General features: G+C 36.1%; 1 protein-coding gene across 3 annotated transcripts; it reads right to left on the reverse strand.

Moving 5' to 3' along the window:
- Positions 1–708: 708 nt before the first annotated feature.
- LOC147390934 (alpha/beta-Hydrolases superfamily protein) lies at positions 709–24,224 on the reverse strand. Of its 3 annotated transcripts, none has more exons than XM_086457732.1 (4): positions 23,938–24,224; positions 9,717–9,805; positions 9,489–9,585; positions 709–1,823 (listed from the first exon to the last, which is right to left on the reverse strand). In XM_086457732.1, the coding sequence occupies exons 2-4, from the start codon at positions 9,754–9,756 to the stop codon at positions 854–856; spliced, it is 1,107 nt and encodes a 368-aa protein (XP_086313858.1). In that variant the 5' UTR covers positions 9,757–9,805; positions 23,938–24,224; the 3' UTR covers positions 709–853. The 3 variants fall into 3 exon arrangements, with proteins under 3 accessions (XP_086313858.1, XP_086313857.1, XP_086313859.1); XM_086457731.1 differs by having other exon boundaries at positions 9,717–9,901; XM_086457733.1 differs by lacking the exon at positions 9,717–9,805 and having other exon boundaries at positions 23,938–24,223.
- Positions 24,225–24,856: the final 632 nt, after the last annotated feature.

The following is a 24,856-nucleotide window of genomic DNA, read 5'->3' on the forward strand; positions in this document are numbered from 1 at the left end:
TTTGATGTGATTTCTGAAGGGTCCGTTGGGAAAGACATAAAGACGAGAGAGAGAGAGAGAGAGACTTAGTGTCACCAAAACTTCAAAATTACAAAGGTAAAGTAGGTTTTGATGTGATTTCTTAAGGGTCTCTTGGGAAAGAAAGAAAGAAAGAAAGACAAATCTTTTCCCCTATTTACAGTCATTAGGCTGATCATTAGTTTGAGGACAAAAGGCCTTAACTTTACATTGTAGTAGTAGGTTTCTTAAGATGGAAGAAGTTTATGGAACTCAAATCTACTTTTACTTCCTAAGAGTCAAAAATAAATCCATTAAAAAAGAAAAAAAACTCACCACAACCCTACCTCTTGTTGGCTTTTATTAAACAACTCTTTGTAACTGTAATTTTCAATTGTTGTTGTAACAATGGTTCACAAGCTAACCATCCTCAAGTGAACTCCCCATAGAGGGGGTGGCCCATTAATTGAACAGTAGAGGTCAATCAATTATGTATAGATGATTGGGGCAAACTCAGGTGTGTTTGAAAGGGTTTCGACTCGGCCGAGTCAGATTGGATGGGCCAGTTCAAATCAGACTCCAAAGACAACCATTCAATTAGAAATATAAATTGGCCAACCAAATGGGCCGAGCTCATGAGTCCAGTCCGATAACTAAAGGGGTCTAGTAACAATACCCAAACTTGGTCCACAATGAAGCGGGTCGGCCCTAGATCCAATCCCAAAATCCGGTTTTCATAACATTTACAGAAGCAGAAACCAAGATCAGATGAACTTCAAATTTCTCATACAAAAAGAGAAGAAAGAATTAAGATCCTCACAACACAAAATGGAAAAAATCACAACAATCCAATGGGCTACCTGTAATGGTATATCTCAGACTGTAAATGAATATCAGGCTTCCACCATTGATGAATTCCATGGGCCCGTTTGAAGTCCGGTGAATGGGTCAAATTAACAATAAGATTTGCTGAAGGAAGGAGATGCAATGGTTCTGATTCCTTTCCAATTGCATTCAAGAATAGGCCCCCTATTGAATTCTTTGTCGCCAACCTCTCAATGCCTCCGGCTCCAATCTGTTCCATCTTTTTTCTATGCTCAAAGTATCCTATATACTCTGAACAGATGTGATCGGATGGATTAACAAATAGACATGGAACCCATGCAGACAAAGCAGTAAACGGATCCTCTGACCGAGTCCTCTGGTGTTTAGCTTTCATGGCTACACTAAGTCCTGCTGTGATCAAGCTGTTTGCAATACGGATCCCGTGCTTCAGTTTCTTATCTTTGATCCTCTCAATTGGAGCAGAAAAGTACGGTGGATTGAATAGAAAAGCTTCTAGAAAAATACCCATCTTGGCCATGTTCTTGCCCGCAAGCATTGCCATGGCAGACCCCAAGGAATGGCCGGTTAGCCAGACATTCCAATTTCCGGCTGCAGCAACGATGTTACGAACAGCTTGCATTGCGATCTCAAAGCGGGAGGTTCGGTGAAGTCCATTCTGGATGAAGTGAAGGTCTAATTTGAGGTCCTCAGAGAAGGCATCTCCTTTGGTAATGGTGCCTCGGAGGGCAATGACATATCTTGGAGCGTCTTGAGCTAAGTGGTTGGCATCAGAAGCCAAGGGTTTGAATTCATATATGGCACCAAAGATGGAGAAATTGACATTGTCCACGAGTTGACGGAGTAATTGAAAATGGAAGAACTCCCACCATGGGGGAGCGAGAGCATTGGACCCTTGCCGATTCTGTTGGCGGTCCCGCTCTAGAATGTAGACACCCTGAACCAAGCTGGCGGCAGCAGATCTTCGGTGATCTGTGTTTTTCCTGCTCAACAGACAATATAGTTATTTTCCATACAGGAACCAATAGCACAAAGTAGAAATCCAAGGAACCCATGAGAATCTGTTACAGGGTTTTTTTTTTTTTGTGTTGCAATGTGTCAAACCAACTGAGTTATATGGATCTAAAGCCCAAATTAAAATGGTTTACCTTCACAACAATCACATGACACATGTGGCAGAATAAGACTAGCCATCTACAGCTATGACCTATGAAAGAAAACTTAATCCCAAACTTTGTTTCATATAGATGATGGTAAACACAAGTAGAATGTGGTTGGACTGTTTTCCATTGTTTGTTTCTTTTGAGGGAACAAAATAATGCAACAGTAAAAATAATTAAAACAACTAAATGATTTGATTAAGTGTAGTTCAGATCTAGGAAGAATGAGAAGATAAGAGAAGAAAGAAAAGAAAAGATTAGGAGAATAATTTGTGAGATTGAGGTTAATCAGCCCCTCTGACTATTTATATATTAACTTCTTAAAATTATAAAAAATAAAAAAAACCTCATCGTACAACTAAATATTTGGTTAGAACCCCTCTAACACAAACATAATGCAATACTTATTTATTTCTACACCCCCTCCCCCCTCCTCTCAAAGTGGGGCATATATATCAATCATGCTCCATTTGCTCCAAACTTATTACAATTTCTTCTTTGGAGCCCCTTTAGTCAACACATCTACCAGTTGATCTTCTGGCTTCACATACGAAAGACACATAACTTGAGACTCCACTTTCTCTCTGATAAAATGTCTATCAATCTCAATGTGTTTTGTATGGTCATGTTGAATAGGATTGAGAGTTATATTAATAGCTATTTTGATATCACAATATTCTCACAGATTCTGTAACAACAAAACCAAGTACTAACAGAATTCGAAGCCAAAGTATCTCTGCAATCCTTGAGCCATAACTCGATATTCTGCCTCGACACTGGATAAAGCAACCACAATTTGTTTCTTACTTTTCCAAGTAACAAGATCGCCACCAACAAAGGTGCAATATTCAGAAGTAGATCGACAATCTTCTTTAGATCCAACCCAGTCTGCATCTGTGAATGCTTCTATCCTAAGATGGTCATGATTAGCATACAAAATTCCCTTTCTAACTGCAGCCTTCAGATACCTGAGAATTCTTTCTACTGCTTCTAGGTGAGGAATCCTTAGGCCATGCATATAATAATATTAACGGCATATGCTATGTCTGGTCTAGTCAATTGTAAGTACAGGAGATGTCCTACCAATCTTTGAAATTGTCCAACATCTGTTAATAGCTCCCCTTTTGTACCATCAAACTTCTTATTAGGATCCATTAGAGTATCAACAGGTTTGACACCCATTTTCCCAATATCATGAAGTAAGTCCAAGACATACTTACGTTGGGAAATAAATATACCTTTCTTGGATCGTACCAACTTAAATGCCTAGAAAGTATCTCAGATCTCCTAAGTCCTTAATTTCAAACTCAGAAACTAAGAATTTTTTCAATCTTTGTATTTCATGAGGGTAGTTTCTTATAATCACAAGGTCATCAACATATACAATAAGAATTGTGATGAAGTCCTCCCGTTTTACAAACAGAGTATGATCTGTATGACTCTTAGTGCACCAACTTGTTTTACTACTTTGTTGAATCTATTGAATCAAGCCAGGGAGACTGCTTCGACCCATAAATAGATTTTTTTTAATTTACATGCCTTTTCTTCGCTTTCTGGAGTCTGGAAACCTGAAAGAGAATTCATGCACACTTTTTCTAGTTCTCCACTTAAGAATATGTTCTTGTAAAGGTCAAGATAAATTTTCAGTTAGGGATAACAATACCCTAATAGTGTTCATCTCGGCTACACCATTTTGTTGTGAAGTATAAACACAAGAACTTCGATGAACAATCCCATGTTCTAAAAGATTCTACTTCAATTCACTTTCAAAGCATTCTTGAGCAATGTTCGGTCTGAAGATCTTTATGGACTTGTCAAACTAAGTCTAAATCATTTTGTAAAATAATTTTATCTGTTTTGGAATTTCATCTCTGGCGTAAATCCACAAATAAGTCCAAGGACATCTACTGTAGTCATCCACAAATGAAATAAAATACCGATATCCCCCATCAGCTATAATAAGAACTAGTCCCCATACATCGGTGGTGCATAATCGTAAAAGTGGAAGTAGATCTTTTATTACTTGGATAAAAAGTTCTACAATTCTTAGCTAATTGACAAACTTCACATTGAAAATTAGCAACAGATATTGACTTAAATAAATAAGGAAACAGAACTCATAAATACTGAAAGAATAAATGACCGAGGCGAACATACCACAAAAAAATAGACTAACACGACTGACTAAGACAATTACTCTGACTAACTGACTGAAGAACTGTTGAAGACGTTGAAGATGAATCCAAAACATAAAGACCATTCGCTATTCTTCTACCAACAATCATCCTCTACGAAGTTAAGTCCTAAAAAAATACAACGATCAAGTAAGAATTTGATTGAACAATGATTTTGTGAGACTGCTCACAAAAAAAAGATTAATTAACACGTTTGGAACGTGAAGTACAGATGATAAAAACAAAGAATCATCAATTTTGATACTCCCTTTTCTTGAAACAGTGGAAAGGGAACCATCTGCAATTCTTACCTTATCTTTACCGGATGACAATTGGTAGGAATTAAACAAGGAATACATACCAGTCATGTGGTCTGAGGCTCCGGAGTCAATTATCCAAGATGGACAAGAAAAAAAGGAAACTAGTACTATGTGCAGAAGTAGGTATACCTAACTGGGCGAAAAAATAGCAACTTGTTTGTCCATTAAGCCTTGTAAGGAGGTTTTTCAGACGCTCTACTTCTTGGGCTATGGATAACTTAGTAGAAGAATTGGGACCAATGGAACTGGGTTGTGGTTGGTCTTGGACACAACATGAGCATTAGGCTTGAATTGAGGTTGCTGCAATTTTTCCCTTATTTAGCAAGTCTGCCAATTAGATCCTAACATGGTTTTACCACAATGGTCCCAACGGAGATTATTTTTTGCATCACCTCCTTTGCCACTCCGTTTAGCTCCTCATTTATTATCTTTACCAGCCACAAAAGAGAGGAGTTGTGGGAGGTGGTTCAAAGAGGTTGCATCACAGACCTTCGGCTCACCTCACTTTGCACGAGAGAATGTGAATCTTCTATAGGAGGAATGGAGTCACAACCTAATATCTGAACCCGAACAAACTCATAGGTTAGGTGCAATCTAGCTAAAAACTAAAAGACTTGATTCTAGTTGATCAATTTGCAGAGTGGTTGAAGGAAGGATAACACAATTTCCGTAAGGTTGCGAATTTTAACAGGAGCAAAAACAACATTAGAAATCTAAAGATAGATGGGATTTTCGTTGAGGATGGGGATTAGACATGGGATTGTAGGGTTCTATAAAAAGTTATTTGAAGAAGACCAAGAGTTTCGTCCCACGCCCGAGCTTCTAGAATTGTGTTCCATTTAGTACGATCAAAGAGATTGGTTAGAAATGGGTTTTGAGGAGGTCTTGGGGCATTGAATTCATTGTGTGGGGATAAAGCTCCAGGCCTTGACGGTTTTACTATGACTTTCTTTAAAAAGTGTTGGGAAATGATAAAAGAGGATCATATGTTGATTTTCAAGGACCTTCATGAAAGAAAGTATTTGGATTATGTCCTCAACGATTCTTTCATCACCTTGATTCCTAAGAAGGCTGGAGCAAATGACTTGGTGGACTTCAGACCCATCAGCCTGGTGGGATCAACTTACAAGATAATAACAAAGGTATTAGCAAATAGATTGAGGGTTGTGGTTGATGGTTTGATTGGTCCAAAGCAAGAGGCTTTTGTGAAGGGGTCATATTCTCCATGGTGTCTTAGTAGCAAATGAGTGCATTGACTCCAAGAAGAGATCTAGAAAGTCGGGTTTAGTGTGCAAAATCGACATGTATAAGGCTTATAATCATGTCAATTGGGATTTTTTGAAGTATTTGATGCAGTGAGTGGGCTTTGAAGAGATGTGGGTTGTATGGGTGATGAAATATGTGACTTTGGCCTCTTTTTCAATTCTTGTAAATGAAAGCCGATTCGTTTCTTTATGAGCTCGCGAGGTTTGAGGCAAGGGGATCCTTTATCTCCATTGTTGTTTGTGTTGGTTGTCGAAATGCTAAGGCAATTTTTTAGAAGGGTGACTACTATCAACGAATTATCGAGGTTTTAAGTGGGTGGGGGAAAGATTCTAATGTATCATTCCTCCAATTTGCTGATGATACTCTAATTTGTCTAGATCCGTCAGACGATCAGGTTAGATATTTAAAAGGTGTGTTGTGTTGTTTTGAGGAGGTGTCGAGATTAAGGATCAATTTCTAGAAAGAGCAAGTTGTTTGGGATTGGCAGTGAGGTCGGGGTTTCCAGATGAGCGTTTGTGTCTAGTTGTCAAAATGAGACCTTATCGACTTCCTATTTGGGTTTGCCTTTTGGAGTAGAACATAGGAGTAAGTTGATTTAGGATTCCGTGGTTGAGCGTATGGAGAAGAGGTTGAGTTCTTGGAAAGCAAAGTATTTATCTAAAGGAGGGAAACTCACTCTAATCAAAAGTACGTTGGCAAGCATTCCGGTATATCATCTATCTTTGTTTACTATCCTAAAAAGTGTGGAGGAAAGATTAGAAAAATTGGTCAAGGATTTTTTATGGCATGACAAGTATAGAGATAAGAAACCGCACTCAGTAAAATGATGGGTGGTGTGCAATGATGAGAGGTATGGAGGTCTAGGAATCAGGGGTTTTAAGATTTCCCATTGGACTTTATTAAGAAAGTGGTTGTGGAGGTTCGGGGTCGAAACCAATTGCTTTTGGAGGAAGACTATTAGGGGCCAAGTATAGGGAAAGTTGGAAAGGGTGGAAAAGTGGAGAGAGGTCAAATTGTCGTATGAGTGTAGTGTTTGGAAAGGGATTATGAAAGTTGGGTCGGACTTCAAGAAGTGGGTGCGGTTTAGAATGGGCAAGGGTGATAAGGTCAAGTTCTAGGAGGATTGGTGGTGTAGAGACTCAGTCTTTTGCTTTGCTTCCCCCGCCTTTACAATCTATCATTAAAAAAAAGGGATGTCATGTGCTACTTTATTGAATCTTGAAGGAAACAAACATGCGTGGGACTAGGGCTTCAGGAAGGGCTTCAATGACTGGGAGATGCAGGTCCTACAAGATATTACAACTCAACTTGATCAAGTAAATTGGATGAATACAGAAGATGATGCAAGGGAGTGGATCAGTACTAAAGGTTTTAATTTCACTGTGAGCTCTTTCGCTTCATGTATGACCATTCCAACTAATCCCACTTTGTATTTCCTTTTTAAGTTCATTTGGGGTTCAAAAGATCCTTCAGAAATATGTTTTTTTACATAAGTTGCATCTCATAACAAATTACCTACACTTAACCACCTTATCAAACAAGGCTTTGTGACCTCTAATTGTTGTTTTCTTTGTAATTCAAATGGAGAATCGGTTGACCATATCTTGATTCATTGCAAATTCTCTTACCTCATTTGGTCACATTTTCTCCAACTATTCAAAGTGTATTTGGTCAACCCAAAGTCGACATTGTCTATGTTTCAAGGTTGGTATTCTACCTTGTTTTCAGGGAGAGAGAAAGTCCTCTGGAACTTACTTCCTTTAGCAATGACTTGGGGGCTTTGGTTGGAAAGAAATAAGAGGATATTCAAAAGGACTATTTCTTCTACTAGAAATATTGTGTTGAATGTTTTAAGGTTGTTATTTTTTTGGTGTAAACTTTATCCCAATTTCAAAGGGGTATTCTTCGAGGAGTTTGTTTATCGTTGGGACTCGTTGTGCCATAGTTGAGCTCTTTGTTTTGGTTGGTCATCTCAACCGATCGTTGTATTAGCTTTTTTTTAATGAAATTTATACTTATCCAACAATAAAAATAAAAATAAAAATCGTAGAACTCCTCAGCTTCCTCATCATTCCTCCATTTAATCACCTGATAATTATCAAACTCTTCCCACAACACCTAAAGAGTGGAATAATATGTGGCCAGATTTTTCTCCCCCTGAAAAAAATTAGTCTATTCCTAATGAAGCAAATGCACACGAGCAACAATTTTCTTTGAGAATATGTCCTCGTAACCTTCTCCCAGACTTGATTAGTTGTATCTAGGAACAAATAGTTCCTACTGAGTTGGGGTTGCATGGAATTTAAAAGACATCACTGTCAGATTTTCCTGTTCCCAATGTTATACATGGGATCAGCCTCGTTGGGCTTCGCAATACGACCAGTAAGATAACCTAACTTTCCTTGTCCATCGATATACATCTTAACGGATTGCGACCACTCTAAGAAATTGGTACCATCAAGTTTTATTGTCGTAATCTGAGCTCCAGGATTATCTCCATAACCCATCACTGGAGGAATCGACACCGGAGTACCAATGCTGGACCCACAACTGACAAAACCACTTTCGGATGACATATTCAACACAAATTGAGGCTGAATGGGTGTTGGAAGTGATTCAGGTCAGCAAAACAGTCCTAAAAATCAAAAAAATAAAAATAAAAATTGGGTTGGGCGTTTAAACTATGGAGGATTTTTTGTTGCTGACACCTCAATTCTTCTCTAAATCCAACGAAACCACTTTTGATGTGTAGAGAAATTTGAGATTGATCAGATCCATCAAACAAAACATCTCGAAAACACCCAAAAAAATCAGGCGATCAAGATCTCAAAAACTTTTTTTTTTTTTTCATTTTTTTATTATTGAAAATCGAGTAAAACACCTTCAAGAACTCATCCAAAATTTAGGAAAAAAATTCCAAAAAGCACCATAAATCAGGGCAAATCAATCCATGTTCGTTTCGACCCCTACCTACTGACGTCAACAGTCATACAGCTGATATCAACAATCGCAAAAAAAACTTTGAAAATAAAAATCTGGATGTTATGCTTCAATTTATCGATGCTCTGATACCAAGTTGTAGTTTAGATCTAGGAAGATTGAGAATAGAAAAGAAGAAAGAAGAGCAAAGATTAAGAGAATAATTTGTGAGATTAGGGTTAATCAACCCCTCTCTCACTATTTATATATTTTCTTAAAATTATAAAAGAACTCGTACAACTAAATATTTGGTTAGAACCCATCTAACACAAACATAATGCAGTACTTATTTATTTCTACAGATTAGTAACCAAAGATGTCAGTACCAAGCCCTACCATGTGTGCCACATGTGATGGCATATCAGAGACAAAAACAGTTCGTATAGTTGTCCACAAGTACCAAATATTTGTCCAGATAATAGAGAGAAAATGGAAGAAATGGGGGGAGGGTGGGGGGTCAAGATTTTTCTTTGATTAGTGAAGAAAGAGGGAAGGAGTGATCATCATTAGCATCTTTGGTATTATATTCCTTTGGTGTCAGATGTTTGAAAATTTTAAATGTGTTTCATGGAGGCTTTCTAAATTGACGGGAGTCAGTTTGTAAGCTAGTTGGCTAATCATGTCTTTTCTCTTCTCGATGGCAATCTTGGCCATTGACCATTTTTATTAATATAAATCCGCCTTTATATCTTTCATAAAATAAAAAAAAAATAATAATAAATAAAAAAAAGAAGGGAGAAATGTTATACCAATCAAGATTGGTGAGGTGTAAAGGTCCTGAAAGGCCAAATACTTCCCTCTCGGAGGCCATACACCTTGTGTTCCTCGTTTGCTCCCTTCCTGATTCTGCAAGAGGACACATGCAAGAGAACAGAAAAAAAAAATCTTTTAATTAAATAGACAATAAACCATAATATCGATACCAAAAATTATGTTGCAAATGATATTTGGATGGGACTACAAAAAACACTATATACCCCTCTGAATGTTCTTCACATTGAGGAAAGCTGCTTGCATAGGAGAGCTACATCAGATTAGCATCAGTTTTAAAATAATTTGCCACCTCCTAACATATATTGTGATCATTCATTCAGCCGAAACCAAAATTTTGAGATAAGTATTATTGATGATGATGGGGTGACAGTAGGAAATCTGCTTGGATCTAGAGAGAAGGATAAAACCAAATGTTGAAATGATGAATACGTCAACAAGGTGCATGCATGACTAGACATGAACTTTAGGCATGGTAAACAGTAGATGATTGTTACAGTTATTTTCCCAAACATTCTTGCTTTTTACGGTAAAAGTGCTAAATTAAAGTCAACAACACAGTAACCCATAAACAAACACATGTATTAGATTCCAGCACATGACATAACTAATAGTTGGAAAAAGAAAATATTGAATAAGGTCAAGCTTTCTTTGGCAAAGTGAGTAGGCAGGCATAGACACCAAAGTTGCCGACTTTTTCAAAAAGTCGTGATTAAATCGCGCTTTTAAAGACTGATGATTAAATCACGATTTTTTGAAAAAGTCACGATTTAAACAAACAAACAAAAATGTGATTTAATCGTCACTTTTTAAAGGGTTTTTTTGCAGTCCATTTATTCTTATAATTCAAAGTAGGATTTGATGATATAAATGATAACACCACTTAGTAGAAAAAAATACATGATCCTAACACTAGTTCAATTTTTTCCCCATTTTTTTCATTTTTTCGACTTTTTCCCTCGCCGACTTAGTCCTAAACCCCGACTTGATGACCATGTAGGCAAGTGCTTGATACATGGAAATGACAGTGTCCAATAAGCAACCAACTTCCAATATTATAATGCATGACTAATACAGCTGGACACATCTTGCAAGGCCCTCTAGAATATGGCAATAAGATATGGAGTCTGTATGTCCCTTGACATGTAAATTCAGTGGGAGGCTAGGTGGGAAACAATACAAAACACTTGGGTGCACCGGTGTTCCACAGGTGCACTTAGAGGTTTGCTTCAAGACAATGCATTAGAATGGACGGCACACAGATGAGGCGAACACCTTGGTCCAGGCGGTGAAAGTAAGAGTACGCTTCACATAAGACATGCCTTCTGCAACATCCTTTGGGCCATGCAGATCTACACCTCATATGTAATACTTTTGTCTTCTAAATTTTATAGAGACCAAAAAGGGAAACATGCATAAAGTTATATTCTTTTTATAGGAAAAATTCTCTCTTTAACAGTTTTTTTTTTCCTTACGATTCCAGTCGAAACCATTAAAACACCAAAACCTTGCCGGTGGAACTAACCCTGTTTTTCTTTCTTTTTAATTTTCAAACTAGGGTCGAAACAATTTCACAGGAGCAATGGGCCCAAATTTTTTTGCTTGTCAAATCTTTGTTTTACCCAGATTTGAACCAAATCCCATTACAGGAACATTATCCCCAAATTCGTGATGGTCAAACCTTGCTGTGGCTGACGTCATGTGCTTTCACAGGAAAAAAAAATGGTATTTTGCAAAATGAGGAAGCTATGAAATATGAAAAGGACTTTTTTTGGTAATGCCACCCCTTCTTTCTGGTAATATTTTATGGAAAAAGGAAAAAAGTCATTGTTATTATAACCGTTATTGTACAGTATCAAATGTATCCCTCCTTATATGAGAGATTTTCTGTGTTTATCATGTTATCAAGCTTCTCTTTATAAATTTCCAACCTCTCTCTCCGATACTGTTATCAATAACTGTCATAAGAGAAAAACATAGGTTTTCACGTGGATGTGAGAAGAAAAACAAAAAAAAAAAAATCATTTAGTGAGATGGGATAAAATTTGTGCTCCAAAAGATGGGGGTGGATTGGGTCTAACCGTCCAAGGCACCTCAAGGAGATGAACTAAGCATTACTTGGAGAGTGGATTTTTGTCATACAAAGATGAAAGGGGCAGTCAGGTGGTACACTCTTTTAAGTCCAGTAGTGATGTTAATGGATGGTTTTGTATAATTTTTCCACTCGCATATGGTACTGGCATCTGCAAAGGAATTATCAATCACTCTAATAGGGAGAAGGGACATCAGTTAGATTTATTTTTATAAGTAAAAAAAAATTTATGAAAGGAAAAAAATGGGGACGAGATGATCCCTAAGTACAAGGAAACTTATCAAAATGAGCAAAGAAGACACCCCTAGTCGGCCTCTGGTTACAAATATCCTCCCACCTAACAACAAATCCTCAAAGAAAACTCCCTTAAATTCTTTAAAGGTCTTCCCCCAGAATAATAGTAGGCCCAAGATTTATAAGATAATATCCTGCATTTGGAGCTCCTTGCCCTCAAAAGTACATCTATCCCACTCTTTCCAAAGCCCCCAACATATGATGAAGGGAAAGAGACTCCATAGACAGCCAACCACACCAAACAGACTGAGGGAATGAGATCACAGTTGTTGGCCACAACCACAGTGCATTAACAAATGATACACCATCTCTCCATCCCTCCAGTACATCAAATGACAATTCAGAGATTGGAAACCCCTTTTAATCAACCGATCCATCATGGTGACTCTCCCCAAAGCAGCTAACCACACAAACACGGAAACCATAGAAAGAACTTTATCCCCCCAAATGAAAGAAGGGAGAGTAGTCAAGGAAGTGGGCAAACCACCATCATACATGGATCACAATGAATAGACACCTCCCTAGCACCATCCCACAATCTACTCAAAGACAGCTCAGCTGAGACGTGTGTCGTCTCCCCCTCTTCTCTCACTAGAGCAGCCTTAGGAACGCCAACACATGTTGCTTTCGACGTCGAAGCATTCAAGAAAATTTAATATTCTTCCTTGGGTTTTTATAAATCCAAACCAAACTTGTTAAAACCAAGGTCAACTTCTCCATCGACTTTCTTCTCCAACGGTTGTTGTTACGAACCAACAACCACCAACACCTTCGGGCTAGAACTTACTTCCATGCATCTCGTAGTAATGAAAAAAGGATCCTGAAACTCTTCCTTGTCCTTGCAAGGTAACCCTCCCAGTTGGGCCCCAATCTATCCTCAATCCAAGTTTCTAATAACTTATTTACCCCTACAAACCAGAGTTTCAACAAAATTCTTGCTCCATTGGAGGATATATCCTTCGCTTTACAAATCGTTATCATTGCACCACAGTTATCTAGCAATACCCCCCCTGGGGTTTCAACAAATTATTGCTCCATTCGAGGATATTTCCTTCGCTTTACAAATCATTGTCGTTGCACCATAGTTATCTGGCAATAACGCACATCTCCCCCCCCCCCCCCCCTTCAAAAGATGCCAGTGGAAAACTCTTGTAGTGATCTTCCCCAACATCTCACGCCATTCTCCCAAGCTAGCCTATGGAGTATTTGATTCACAGACCACCACCCAATGCCAAAAACCAAAACAAGATGGAGATTTCCTCCCCTTTTGTTTATAGTCAACTTTCGACCTTTTACTCTTTCCCCAAACGTTGTTCTTCAATACATTAATTTCTTTCTTTCTATTTTAGGAGATTGTGGTACCAGCTTCCCTTTCCCCTTCACATCTTCTTTCAATACCACTGGTGTTTCCTTTCGATTAGAAGAGATAGGTTCAGCAACAATGATCCCCCCTCCTCCCAAAGGCTTGTAAGGATTTTGCTAGCTCCTCTCACCAACTTCCTTCAGAATCCTCAGGGATGAACAATAGTTTGACCCACCCTTTTCTGTTAAGAGATAAATCGTCACAAATCTTCCAACACCATTCTCATCCCCTAACTCCAAAATGATCCTGCCATCTACCACCGATTTCGACCACAACAATTTATCACGAGTAGTCAAACGAGCCTCCATCAATGCTTTAGCCAACCAAATGATCTCTTCCTTCTTGAGAATCACTGAAGATACCCTTTTTCCCTTTTTCGATCACCTGTGCTACCTTGTGATTCTTCAACCAGAACACCTTTAGATCAAAAACTTTTCTATCTACTTGCACCGCCTTCATCTTCAGACTTGGGATGAGATTGTTCTTTAAAATTTCATGTAGCTATTTATAAAATAAATATCTCGTACTTATTTTATTGAGCTATTTATTTAGCTTAGTAGGCAAAGAATGACTAGTTCATTAGGCATAACACCTATAAATCCAACCAAATTGAGTTCACTCGGTTGATTTTGAGTTATAAACTATAATTTAAGGATAGATACATTTTTGTTTTATAATAGTGTCATACAATAAAAGCAATTCCTACTATTGTGGATGCGTAATAGAATTATGAATGTTTATCAAACTAAAATCATGTTAAACTCTCTACAAATATGAAATTGAAACTACATAGTTTATGTTGTCAACATAATCCTCTAATAAGTTGTGATTATCAGTTGTTTATATATTGTACTCAATGACATTGATGCATCAACCTATACAGTAAAAGCTCTATCACATAAAAACAATAACAAAAGAAAGTATTGTATCTACTTAGTGACATGTAATTTTTTGTTAATCAAACACCTTATCTCTAATCTCTAAATTCCAGTATTGCAGTCATCTCCATTTAAATACCATTCCTCCTAATATCAATCACTAGTTATGATACATGAGTTCCAGGATTAAAAGGGCCAAAAGAGATCATTTTCTAGTGGTAAAAAACAATTTGTGGGAACACTTGTGCTGATGTCGTTGCATTCGGATTGTTCGATAACGGTAGTAACTCATTGACAAGAATGTATGCCCTGATTTTATAGTAACATTCTTGGCCCTTGAATTTTCTCCAAGAAATGTCCCTGACTCTGGTTGATGACGTTGTAAACACTACTACCTAAGCTTTGCAGTGAGATGAGATTAGTAAATGATCATTCTAGTTGTATATTTGATCATCTTTCCTATGAATGGTGTCAGGAGGGAGGGCAACATTATGTACCTCAAAGCAAATACCCCTCATGCTCTCCTTAGCCAAAATGCATTTCGCTGATGCTTTGAGGAATCCAATCACCATGTACTCCTTGATTTCATTCAAATAGGCAACTTTTTTGCACACATCTACAATCAAGCTAGGATCAAAGCCAATTCACCAAATCATCTTAACAAGATCCTTATTCCATCCAAACCCTTCATATAATGCCATGGCAAGAAGTTTTGGATCCCTCATTACACCAATATCCTTATTCCATCCAAACCCTTCATATAATGCCATGGCAAGAAGTTTTGGATCCCTCATTACACCAATAAGTCCCTCATCAATGGCTTTTACAAGGTATTCCTCCATGGGTCTTGCTAGCATGTAGAAACAATTGTGCTTATTTGGGGATTTGCCCACCACAATCTGACTTGACTTGTCAATCACAATCTCTTGGTAGGACATGTTGGGATCAGATGTTACAATTCTTTTCCCACCCATGAACTCACGTGATACTGAATGCATTTTTCACAGTAGAGATGTCCTGTGACTAAAATTAAATCCACAGACCCGCCAACCATATGTTGCATCATAAGATCTAATTTCCTTAAGACGATTCGGACCTTCATGTAGATTGGGAATCTTAGAAGTAAACTTACATTGCACAACAACCTGAATAACAAGTGAGATAGAAAACCTCGTAACTCGAGGATGGTCGTCAACTTACATGCAATTTGTTAACGTGGCATTCTTCATGGTCATTTGATGTGAAAATACTATAGTGATTGTGTTCCCACAAAAGCCATCCTCAACTGATACGTGCTTCTCTGCCATACGAATAATAAGTCTATGTACAGTCTCATCATCCAAATCTTGGCTAGGGACAATCTGGTTGAATTGGGTTACTTTATGCATCAACAAAATGTGTTTTGGCTAAGGAGAGTATAATGGGCATTTGTTTAAAGGTACATAATGTTACCCTTCATGATGACGCCACTAATAGGAAAGGTGGTCAAATAGTTTATACAAGTAGAAAGAACATTTATGAATCTCAACTAACTACGAAGACAATTTTTGAGCAATCTGAACGCAATGGCATTAGTAAAGCGTTCCCACAAATTGTTTCTTACCACCAGGAAATAATCTCTTTTGACACTTTCGAGCTTGGAAACATCATAGCTAATGGCTGATATCAGAAGTAAAAAGGATATTTAAATGGAGATGGTTACAGTACTAGAATCCAGAGATTAAAAACAATGTTTTTTATTAATAAAAAATTATATATCATTGAATAGATGTAATACCATCTTTTGCTACTGTTTTTATGTGATAGACTAAGTTTTTTGCTACTATTTTTTGTGATAAAACATTAACTATATAGATGCAACAATAACAATATATAGTTATGTATCAATGAACATCTCTTTTATTTCATATTTATTTCATACATCGTGGTATATTAGAAAATGCATAATCAATTAGAAACATTTTACTGAACAGATGCAATACTTTATTTTGCATCTGTTTTTTATGTGATAGACATTTTACTATCAAATGCATTAGTGACATATGCTTGGCACTTGCAACAAAGTGGTATGCAGGTTGATTCAAAAACGATATTGAAACGGCATATTAATACATGATTTCATCAACAAAAATATCATTATTTATTTATTTATTTATTAGGATGCAGATTAAATAGTTGTTTGATGTGCATTACATCTATGTTGAGATAAAAGAGTGTTCAATCCCTTTCTATTGTCAATTGAGGAAAAAATGAAGAAAATAATGGACACTATTTTAAGATCGAATAGAAAATATAGAGGAGAAATATGTAAAGAATTAAGAATCACAACTCATTCTCAATTTCATATTTATAGAGAGCTTAACAAGATTGTAGTTTAATAAACATTCATGAATCTTTTACCCATCCACAATAGTAGGAACTGCTTTCATTGTATGATCACTGTTAAAATAAAAATAGATCTATCTTAAAATCATAGTTTTATAACTCAAAATTCAACCAAGTGAACTTGATCTGGTTGGATTCCACCCACAAATCAGCCCCAAACCTAGATCTAACATAGATTCTTGTTATACCTTCAATTTCCATCACCGTAAATAGCGCTAATCACACCCAATCATCCTTAAGACCTTCTTGCCAATGTTGCCCACACCATGATAGAAACCTCCAGCACCTTTCCATCTTTATTTGGCCCATAATCTCAACTTTCCTCATAACCCTTTGGCCCTAACAAACCCCTTCGTATTGCTATCTCAGTTCGCAACATAGGGCCTTTCTTGAATTAGCTACTGACGATTTTTTATTTATTTTAAAGTTTCATGCTTTGGTTGATCCTATTTCTGATCTCTACATTCATTTTAGGGTTAATTGCATTGTCCTGCATCAAATTTGGTATCAAAGATTAGGTCTACCTTAGGGTTTTATTATCATGCATTTAGAATATGATCCATAATAGTTATTTGATGTTGTATTACTAAACTAGGCCATTTAGGGTTTCTTTAGAGCACTTCTACACATAGTGGTATGGCTGTCCGGTCTGCCAGGGATAGCATAACCCAAGCTCTAGCAGCCATAAATGCCACTCTAGACAACATTGAGAATCAATATGAAAAGTGACAATCACGAGTCAAATGCTCGAAGTGCTAAGGGTTTGTACACTATACATTTGAGTGCCCAAATTGGTTGATTGAACGTACAAAAATGAAAAGGCAAGAAGAATTTAAGGAAGAAATTCATGTGCCTGAATCAAAGTAAGTGATGATGAATATGAAGAAGAAGTCTTTGAACCTAAGGATAGTCCCAGTGAAGATAACGAGGAATGTTTAGATTGTGTTATTCATACTAGAATCATTCAGAAGAGGTCATAGGTGAGTCTACTGAAGGTAGAAATGAGATTTTGAAAGTCATAGTTGATGAGTCTACCCTGACCAAGATTAAAGAAGGTGAAAAGATTTGTGAGATAATCATTATTGATGGGAGTTGTATGAACATGGTCTCATTGAAAAATGTCTTCCATCTAGGATCGGTGTCATTATCCCACCCTTAACCACATGGAGTTGCGTGGGTAGATACACCACCTACCTCTTTTGACCCGAGGTGTCTTGTTTCAAAATAATTTTCTTTATATAAAGACATCTTGAGTTGCGATATTGTGCCTATTGATATGGAGCACATCATTTTAGGTAGAAGGACCTAGGCCATATGATAGAAATGTGACATTATTGGACAGATCAAATATGTGTTCATTCAGTTATGAATGCCAAAAGAAAGGTCCATGTGAATCGTTCCCCCACCCAAGCCTGGTGAGTATAGTAAAGGGCATAAATCTAAAGCTCTTCACATCACACATTCAAGGGAACTTGCTGTGTAGATTCCACAAAGCGTGGTGTTTATACTGAGGGATGTCAAGATGTGTTTCTTAAGGATTTACCAAAAAAGCCCCCTCTCGTGCTTGACTCTTCATCCACAATTTTTAAAACCTTTGATTCCTTTAGATTTGCCTAAATTATTTTTGAGGAGGTTGTTTGTTTGCATGGGACACCAACATCCATAGAGTCTGATAGGTCATTTGAGTCAGTAGATGCATTTGCATGACGCATTCATGATTTGCATTCCGAGATTAGAAAACGAATCACCATGAGTAATGAAAAATATAAGGCTTTGTTTGTTTGAGTTTCAAGAGCTAGCTTTTTTTTTTTTGCTTTTTTGGCTTGAAAAATATAAGGCCCTGTTTGTTTGAGCTTCAGGAGCCAGCTTTTTTTTTTTGCTTTTTTGGCTCTCGCGGATTTCAATTGAAGCCCAAAAGTAGCTCTTAAAAGAAGTCATCAAAGAGGGATTTCTTCAAATGGCTATCAAAATACCTATCATCTTTAATCAAATTTCCAACCAAACTTTACCCTAGAAAATGAAATGAGATTATTAAAATACCCTTCATCTTTACCAAAATACCTTTCATCTTTAATCAAATTTTCAACCAAACTTAATCTTAAAAAACGAAAGAAGATTACCAAAATACCCTTCATCTTCCAAAATAATCAAATTTTCAACCAAACTTAATTTTAAAAAACAAAAAGAGATTACCAAAATACTCTTCATCTTTAGCAAAATACCCTTCATCTTTAATTAAATTTCTAACCAAACTTAACCTTAAAAAACAAAAAGAAAATTACCAAAATACCCTTCATCTTTAATCAAATTTCCAACCAAACTTAAACTTAAAAACAAAATGGAATTTCCAAAATACCCTTCATCTTTAATCAAATTTCCAATCAAATTTAACCTTTAAAAACAAAAGAGAATTATTAAAATACCCTTAATCTTCCAAAATACCCTTCATCTTTAATTAAATTTTCAACCAAACATAATCTTAAAAAACAAAAAGGGATTACCAAAACACTTTTCATCTTTACCAAAATACCCTTCATCTTTACTTAAAAACAAAATGGAATTTCCAAAATAACCTTCATCTTTAATCAAATTTCCAACCAAATTTAACCTTAAAAAACAAAAGAGAATTATCAAATACCCTTCATCTTTACTAAAATACCCTTAATCTTCCAAAATACCCTTCATCTTTAATTAAATTTTCAACCAAACCTAATCTTAAAAAACAAAAAGGGATTACCAAAACACTTTTCATCTTTACCAAAATACCCTTCATCTTTACTACCAAAACCAAAAACAATTCATAATCACTACTTTATTACCAAAACACCCTTCATCTTTATGTGGATATTAGATTGTATATTATGTAAGTGTTTTTTTTATCAGGAAAATTTCATATGTTCATTTTTAAGAGGAGATGCTACCGAAATTTTGATAGAATTATAAAATTTATAAATTTATTTAAATTAAAAATAATTATTTTTATAATTTTTAATATAAATTTATTATATATATATCTATATATATCTATATATATATATATATATATTTAGTGTAATTATATATTTATTAAGGTATTCTGCTCATTTTTTGTGCATTTTGGGTGTATTATAAACATTAAGGGTATTTTGGTCATTTTACCAGAATCCAGTAATAAAAAGTTGTCAAACGAACATCAATTTCTGGCTTATGTACTTTTATAACGAACAAGCTTCTACTGAATGTGACTTTTCGGGCTCAGGACTTCTGCTTCTGGAGTTGGCTTCTGTAAAGAATAGACCCTAAACTTCTTGTTGATTTACACCATAGTTTCAGGGAGTTCTAGGTGGGCAATTTTATCATGGTTCATATTATGCCAAAACAATTCCCACAAGGAGTGGTTAATAGCCCACAGTGTTGAACCCTAAAAAATATTGAAACGAGTAGGTACTAACACTTATGTTCTAGACCTTCCATCAGATATGGTATTAGTTCGATATTCAATGTGGAAGACTTGGTTCCTTTTCAAGGTTCAGCGACTCCAATATTAGATCTTACTCATGTACTTACCAGGGGCACTACCCATCCACCTCCCTGACCCAAAACCCTGGCCCTTGGATCCCTGTTAGTCCCTCAGCCAACACCTATGCCACTACCTATGCCCCACAGGAGTGAGGAGATCGAAGATAATCTGAACCGACAGTTGGTTTCTACTCGGCAAGGATGATTTCAAAAATTCATTGCCAAGTGAAAACATAGACAAGACTCGGATTGCACATGGATTACAGAGATTGATTTGTAAAGGATTGACCCAAATCATTTAGAGCATTACAAAATTTCTCTATGACCAAAGGCGGTTCTTCCTTAGCATGCGGATACAATGTCACCATCATTTCCCAAGACATACTCAAGGAGGAAGTGAGCTTCAGAGGCCTTGCGGATGGACTGCATGTGGTTTTGATGCGCGTTTGAGCTGTTCCAGATTTATTTCACCAGTGGCGAAATCTTTTCAGTCGGGGAGAGTTAATGAGGACATCACCAAGTTTTACTATTTTGTCACTTAGTTTTAGCATTTGGTCTTTAATTTTTGTTCAAGTGTTAATAGGTTAATAGTTTTTTTAATTATGGGCAACTGGGTCTTTTTACTTTTTGTTATGTTTTAATTAATGCTTAAGTGGTCCACTACTTAAGGTGGACATTTTCATCCTTTTGCAACTGTTGACTCTAGGATTTTGCTTATTGCTTTATATATGTGAAAGACACAATTTTATTATTACTTTTTGATGAATAAAAGACGGATTGTTGCTGCTCTAGAGGACGGATGGGTGAGAAACCCTAAAAAGTTGAGTTCTATGATGAGAAGCCTAAAATAAAGTTGCTGAAATTGTACTACAGATCTTCTTCATCTTCTCCTCTATTCTTATTTTCTGTTTTATACTTGGAGGCATCATCCCCCTGGCTGAACCCTTCTTCACCCTATATATCCTAAAACAGTCCCACACCCTAATCTCTATTGATCCATTGCACCACCAGCTCCAACAGCCCATCCGAACCCACCCTCTTTTTAACTCCTAAACCTAAATCTGAACCTCCAATATCTTAGCCAACCCTTACCCTGCCCTTAGTAGCATTTCCACCCACAAATAAGCCCCAAACCTAGATCTAGCATAGATTCTTGTTGTACCTTCACTTTCCATGACTAGAAATAGCCTTAATCACACCCAATCATCCTTAAGCCCCTTTTGTCACTGCTGCCCCCACCATAACAAAATCATGCAACCACCTCTCCATCTTTAATTGCCCCATAATCCTAACTTTTCCCATAACCCTTTCGGCCCCAATAAACTCCTTCATACTGCCATCTCTATTTGCATATTTGCTGGATTTTCTTGAGCATTTTTCGCTCTATCGTGACTCAATTATCAATCCACACGAGAGCTTCCCCAAACTCCATCGTTGAGTCATCACATCTTTCAAATCCTTGGATTGGAGTCAAGGAATTCCATTGGACATCCAGCAAAGCCCTACGCTTGAGTGAGGCAAGAACTATCGTTTGCTCTACAGTTTCTATTTTAAATAGTTTGGTAATGCAAGATTGTAACTAAGGCCTAGAACCTTGTGAATCGCTATCTGGGACTGTTCTTGAATTAGCTACTGAGAAAAAAAAAAAATTTAAGTTTCATGCTTTGGTTGATTCTATTTCTGATCTCTACATTCATTTTAGGGTTAGTTGCATTGTTCTGCATCACAAATTTAGAGGTTGTTGGTTTGATATATTCACATTTGGACAGACTATCTAATTCAATTGTAACTTTTTTTTTGAATTGTCTATCCGCAAGTAATTATCTATTTCACTAAAATTCTTTTTCTTGTAATAAATCTGCTTATATTGAATAAAAAAAACATGTTCTAAGCTCTAAATAGGTTTGTTTTTACCTAAGCAGGAACATTCTATTTCAGTTCTTGAATTAAGATTAACTACCTAAGCCACGCTTAACAAAGAAGATTGGAATTACAATTAGCAAATAAGCTTGTGACTCTATTATGTTTTGCAAGCCAAATCTTGTCCATTGTTCAAAAAGAGGTACATACCTAGCATGGTATACTAGTTTCTTCAAATTCCCAAAGGCAAACAAATCCACACAACACAAAATGGGTGTAGGATATGTACTAGTTCAGCCTCTCAACCATTCCTAATATATTATGGTAGAAATACGTGTGTGTGTGTGTGTGTGTGTGTGTGTGCCCACTCTTAGTAAGTAGGATTTGGGGCCTGTTAGGGGCTCAAGGCCAACACTTGGACCTAGGCCTATACTTGAAGCTTGTTTCCTACATTTTATAATAGGCACTCCTAGAAATTTCAACACTCAATATGGCCTGCCATCTTCAGTTTCAATTAATGAAAAGTTCCTCGCTGTAATCGGTTTTGGCATAAATATATTATCATCAAATATCTTTTAAACTCCACATGTCTTCAATGCATACATCTGCTTGATTTTTACAATAATTAATCTTTAAACATAGGAAGGATGAGGATATTAGATGGATTAGCAGAATGACTAAGAACAATTAAATTATAATTAATGGATTGGTGAAAATGTAATTGCCCCAATAGGTGAATAAACTAAGTGAAAGCCAATCAAGATTCGTTCGGTCATATGAGAAAATGAAGACGAATAACAGTCCTAGATAGAATGAACATGCAAGTTAAAGATTCTAAGACAGCATAAATTTATTATTATTTTCTTTTTTACAACACATAATGATTATAAAAAAGAAAACCTCCTACCCTCCTAAACACAAACATCCACATTCAATCTCAATTCTCTTGGGGATGGAAATGGAGAACTCATTTGAACAATGAAATTAGCATTTAGTGAAGTTAAATCTCATGCTCATGGTTTTAAAACTCGTTTTGACGTCTGGTCTCGTCCATGAACGAGACCTAGTCATCTGATATATTTGAATCGTCTCGTTCAACAATGAATGCCCTCCAACTTATTTGAGAAACACATCAGGTTTGAGATGATTTGTCAATCCGTCTCGTTGGTGGACGAAACCGAGATGAATCGGACTAGTCATCTCAGTCTCGAACGAGATTTAAAACTATGCTCATACCTAATAAATTAAATAAGCCAAAATAAGAGACCACCATACATATCTAGACGATCATCCCTACAAACTGTTATGTGCCTATAAATTATTATCTTGTATCAAGATTTGATGCATCTTGATGTATTTTATTTCAATTGTTTTAGAGTTTCAATTAGTTAAGAAGTCTTAGGTAATGGGTAAGGGTAGTTACGAATTGTATAGGAGTTATGGAGTTATGGTTATGAGACAGTTACTTGAATGAATAGGAGAGTAGGTAGTTTGGATAAGTAGGTAGTTAAGGTAGTGTTTCTTCGTACTTAAATTCATTATGAGATTAATGAAAATAGGTGGAGAAATTATTATTAAAATCCTATTGGATTTTGGAGATTCACCATCTCGAATTGGTGGCCTAGGAGGTCCGATCTCCTTCGAACGGGATCAATCTGAATGTTTTTCTTCTTTTTAATTATTTTTGTGATCCAATTTAAGTGGGTACGTAACACAAACATTAGGGTTTAGATACCGAGTAACAAATGAAATGTGTAGAAAACCCCAACAACGAATCCACATTGCTTTAATAGAACGGTTTTCATAACTTTAAGACATGATAATCTATCCTAAACTACATGCAATTAGGGCAGAGTGAGAGACAATTAAAAAAATGCAAAAAAATAAAAAACAAAAAACAAAAAATCATTTATTTAAGGATCTAAAAGAGTGAAATAAGAAATTACAATCCTTTGTCTTATTCAAGAATACATGGATCTAGGGTTTCAACATAAGAAACTAATTAATCGCCCGATCAGGCTAACACCAAACTAAAGTTCTTAAATATAGAAATGTACCTTCGATTTTCTTTAGTGAACTTGAGGATTTGCAGACGAAGTAATAATGCTGAGAGTTCTCTGGAGAATCTAGGGTTTCGTTTTTCTCTGAAATGATAATTTGATTTGATTTAGGACGAATGGTTGCTCTCTCTTATAGCCTTACAGATAATAGCGTTTGCTGTAATAGAAAGGCAAGTTTGTTTCTGTCGTCAAGCTCCTGCTTGGTACACTGCAATGATTTGCAAATGCAAAGAAATTTTTGCATTACAAATTTTTTTCCCCTAAGAAATGCCCGAGAATGATTGGCATGGGAAAAAAGAGAGGTCGTTTTACCAAAATATGCCAAAATTGAAAATTTCCCAAAGAAAGTAAATTATTCATTTTAATTTCGAAAATGATAAATTATTGTTTTTAGAATTAAAACATTTTCATTAAAATGAAAAAAAATAACTGTTTTATTAAAAAAATATATTTTTTTACTAAAATTAAAATAGAAGTTACTATTTTATAGAATTTGGAAAAAAAAAACATTTTTTATTTTAACTAAAATATTTTAATTCTAAAAATGATCATTACCATTTTCAAAATTAAAATATATAGTCTATTGTTTTGAGAAAAAAAAAAATCAATTTTAAGGAAAGGTCAGGATCCCTTGCTCCTAAGAATGACTTGTGAAAAAAACATATGATCCCTATCTTTTAAACACAAAATCCAACGATTGAGATTTATAAATATCTTGATAACACAAATCTTAGATATACTTATCTCAAAGATAAATCTCAACCACTGGATTTTGCATTTAAAGAGTTAGGATCATGTGTTTTTTTCATGAGTCATTCTTAGTGGTCAACGGATCCCAACCCTTTGAGGTCACTCCAGCACGACTCAAAGAAATATGTTGCTAACCATTTACACACTTTATTTGACTCTAACATCA

This window comes from Akebia trifoliata, chromosome 11, assembly GCF_017979445.1.
Source record: "Akebia trifoliata isolate Shusen 1 chromosome 11, ASM1797944v1, whole genome shotgun sequence".
NCBI classification, from domain to species: Eukaryota; Viridiplantae; Streptophyta; class Magnoliopsida; order Ranunculales; family Lardizabalaceae; genus Akebia; species Akebia trifoliata.

Bases quoted from the DNA above. Each gene is read 5' to 3' on its own strand.
- LOC147390934 (XM_086457732.1), bottom strand. From the start codon at position 9,756: ATGCAAGCAGCTTTCCTCAATGTGAAGAACATTCAGAGGG. The intron at 9,586-9,716 runs GTATATAGTGTT...GTCCTCTTGCAG, and splicing joins TGTGAAGAACATTCAGAGGG to AATCAGGAAGGGAGCAAACG. The intron at 1,824-9,488 runs GTATAACATTTC...TCTGTTGAGCAG, and splicing joins CACCTCACCAATCTTGATTG to GAAAAACACAGATCACCGAA.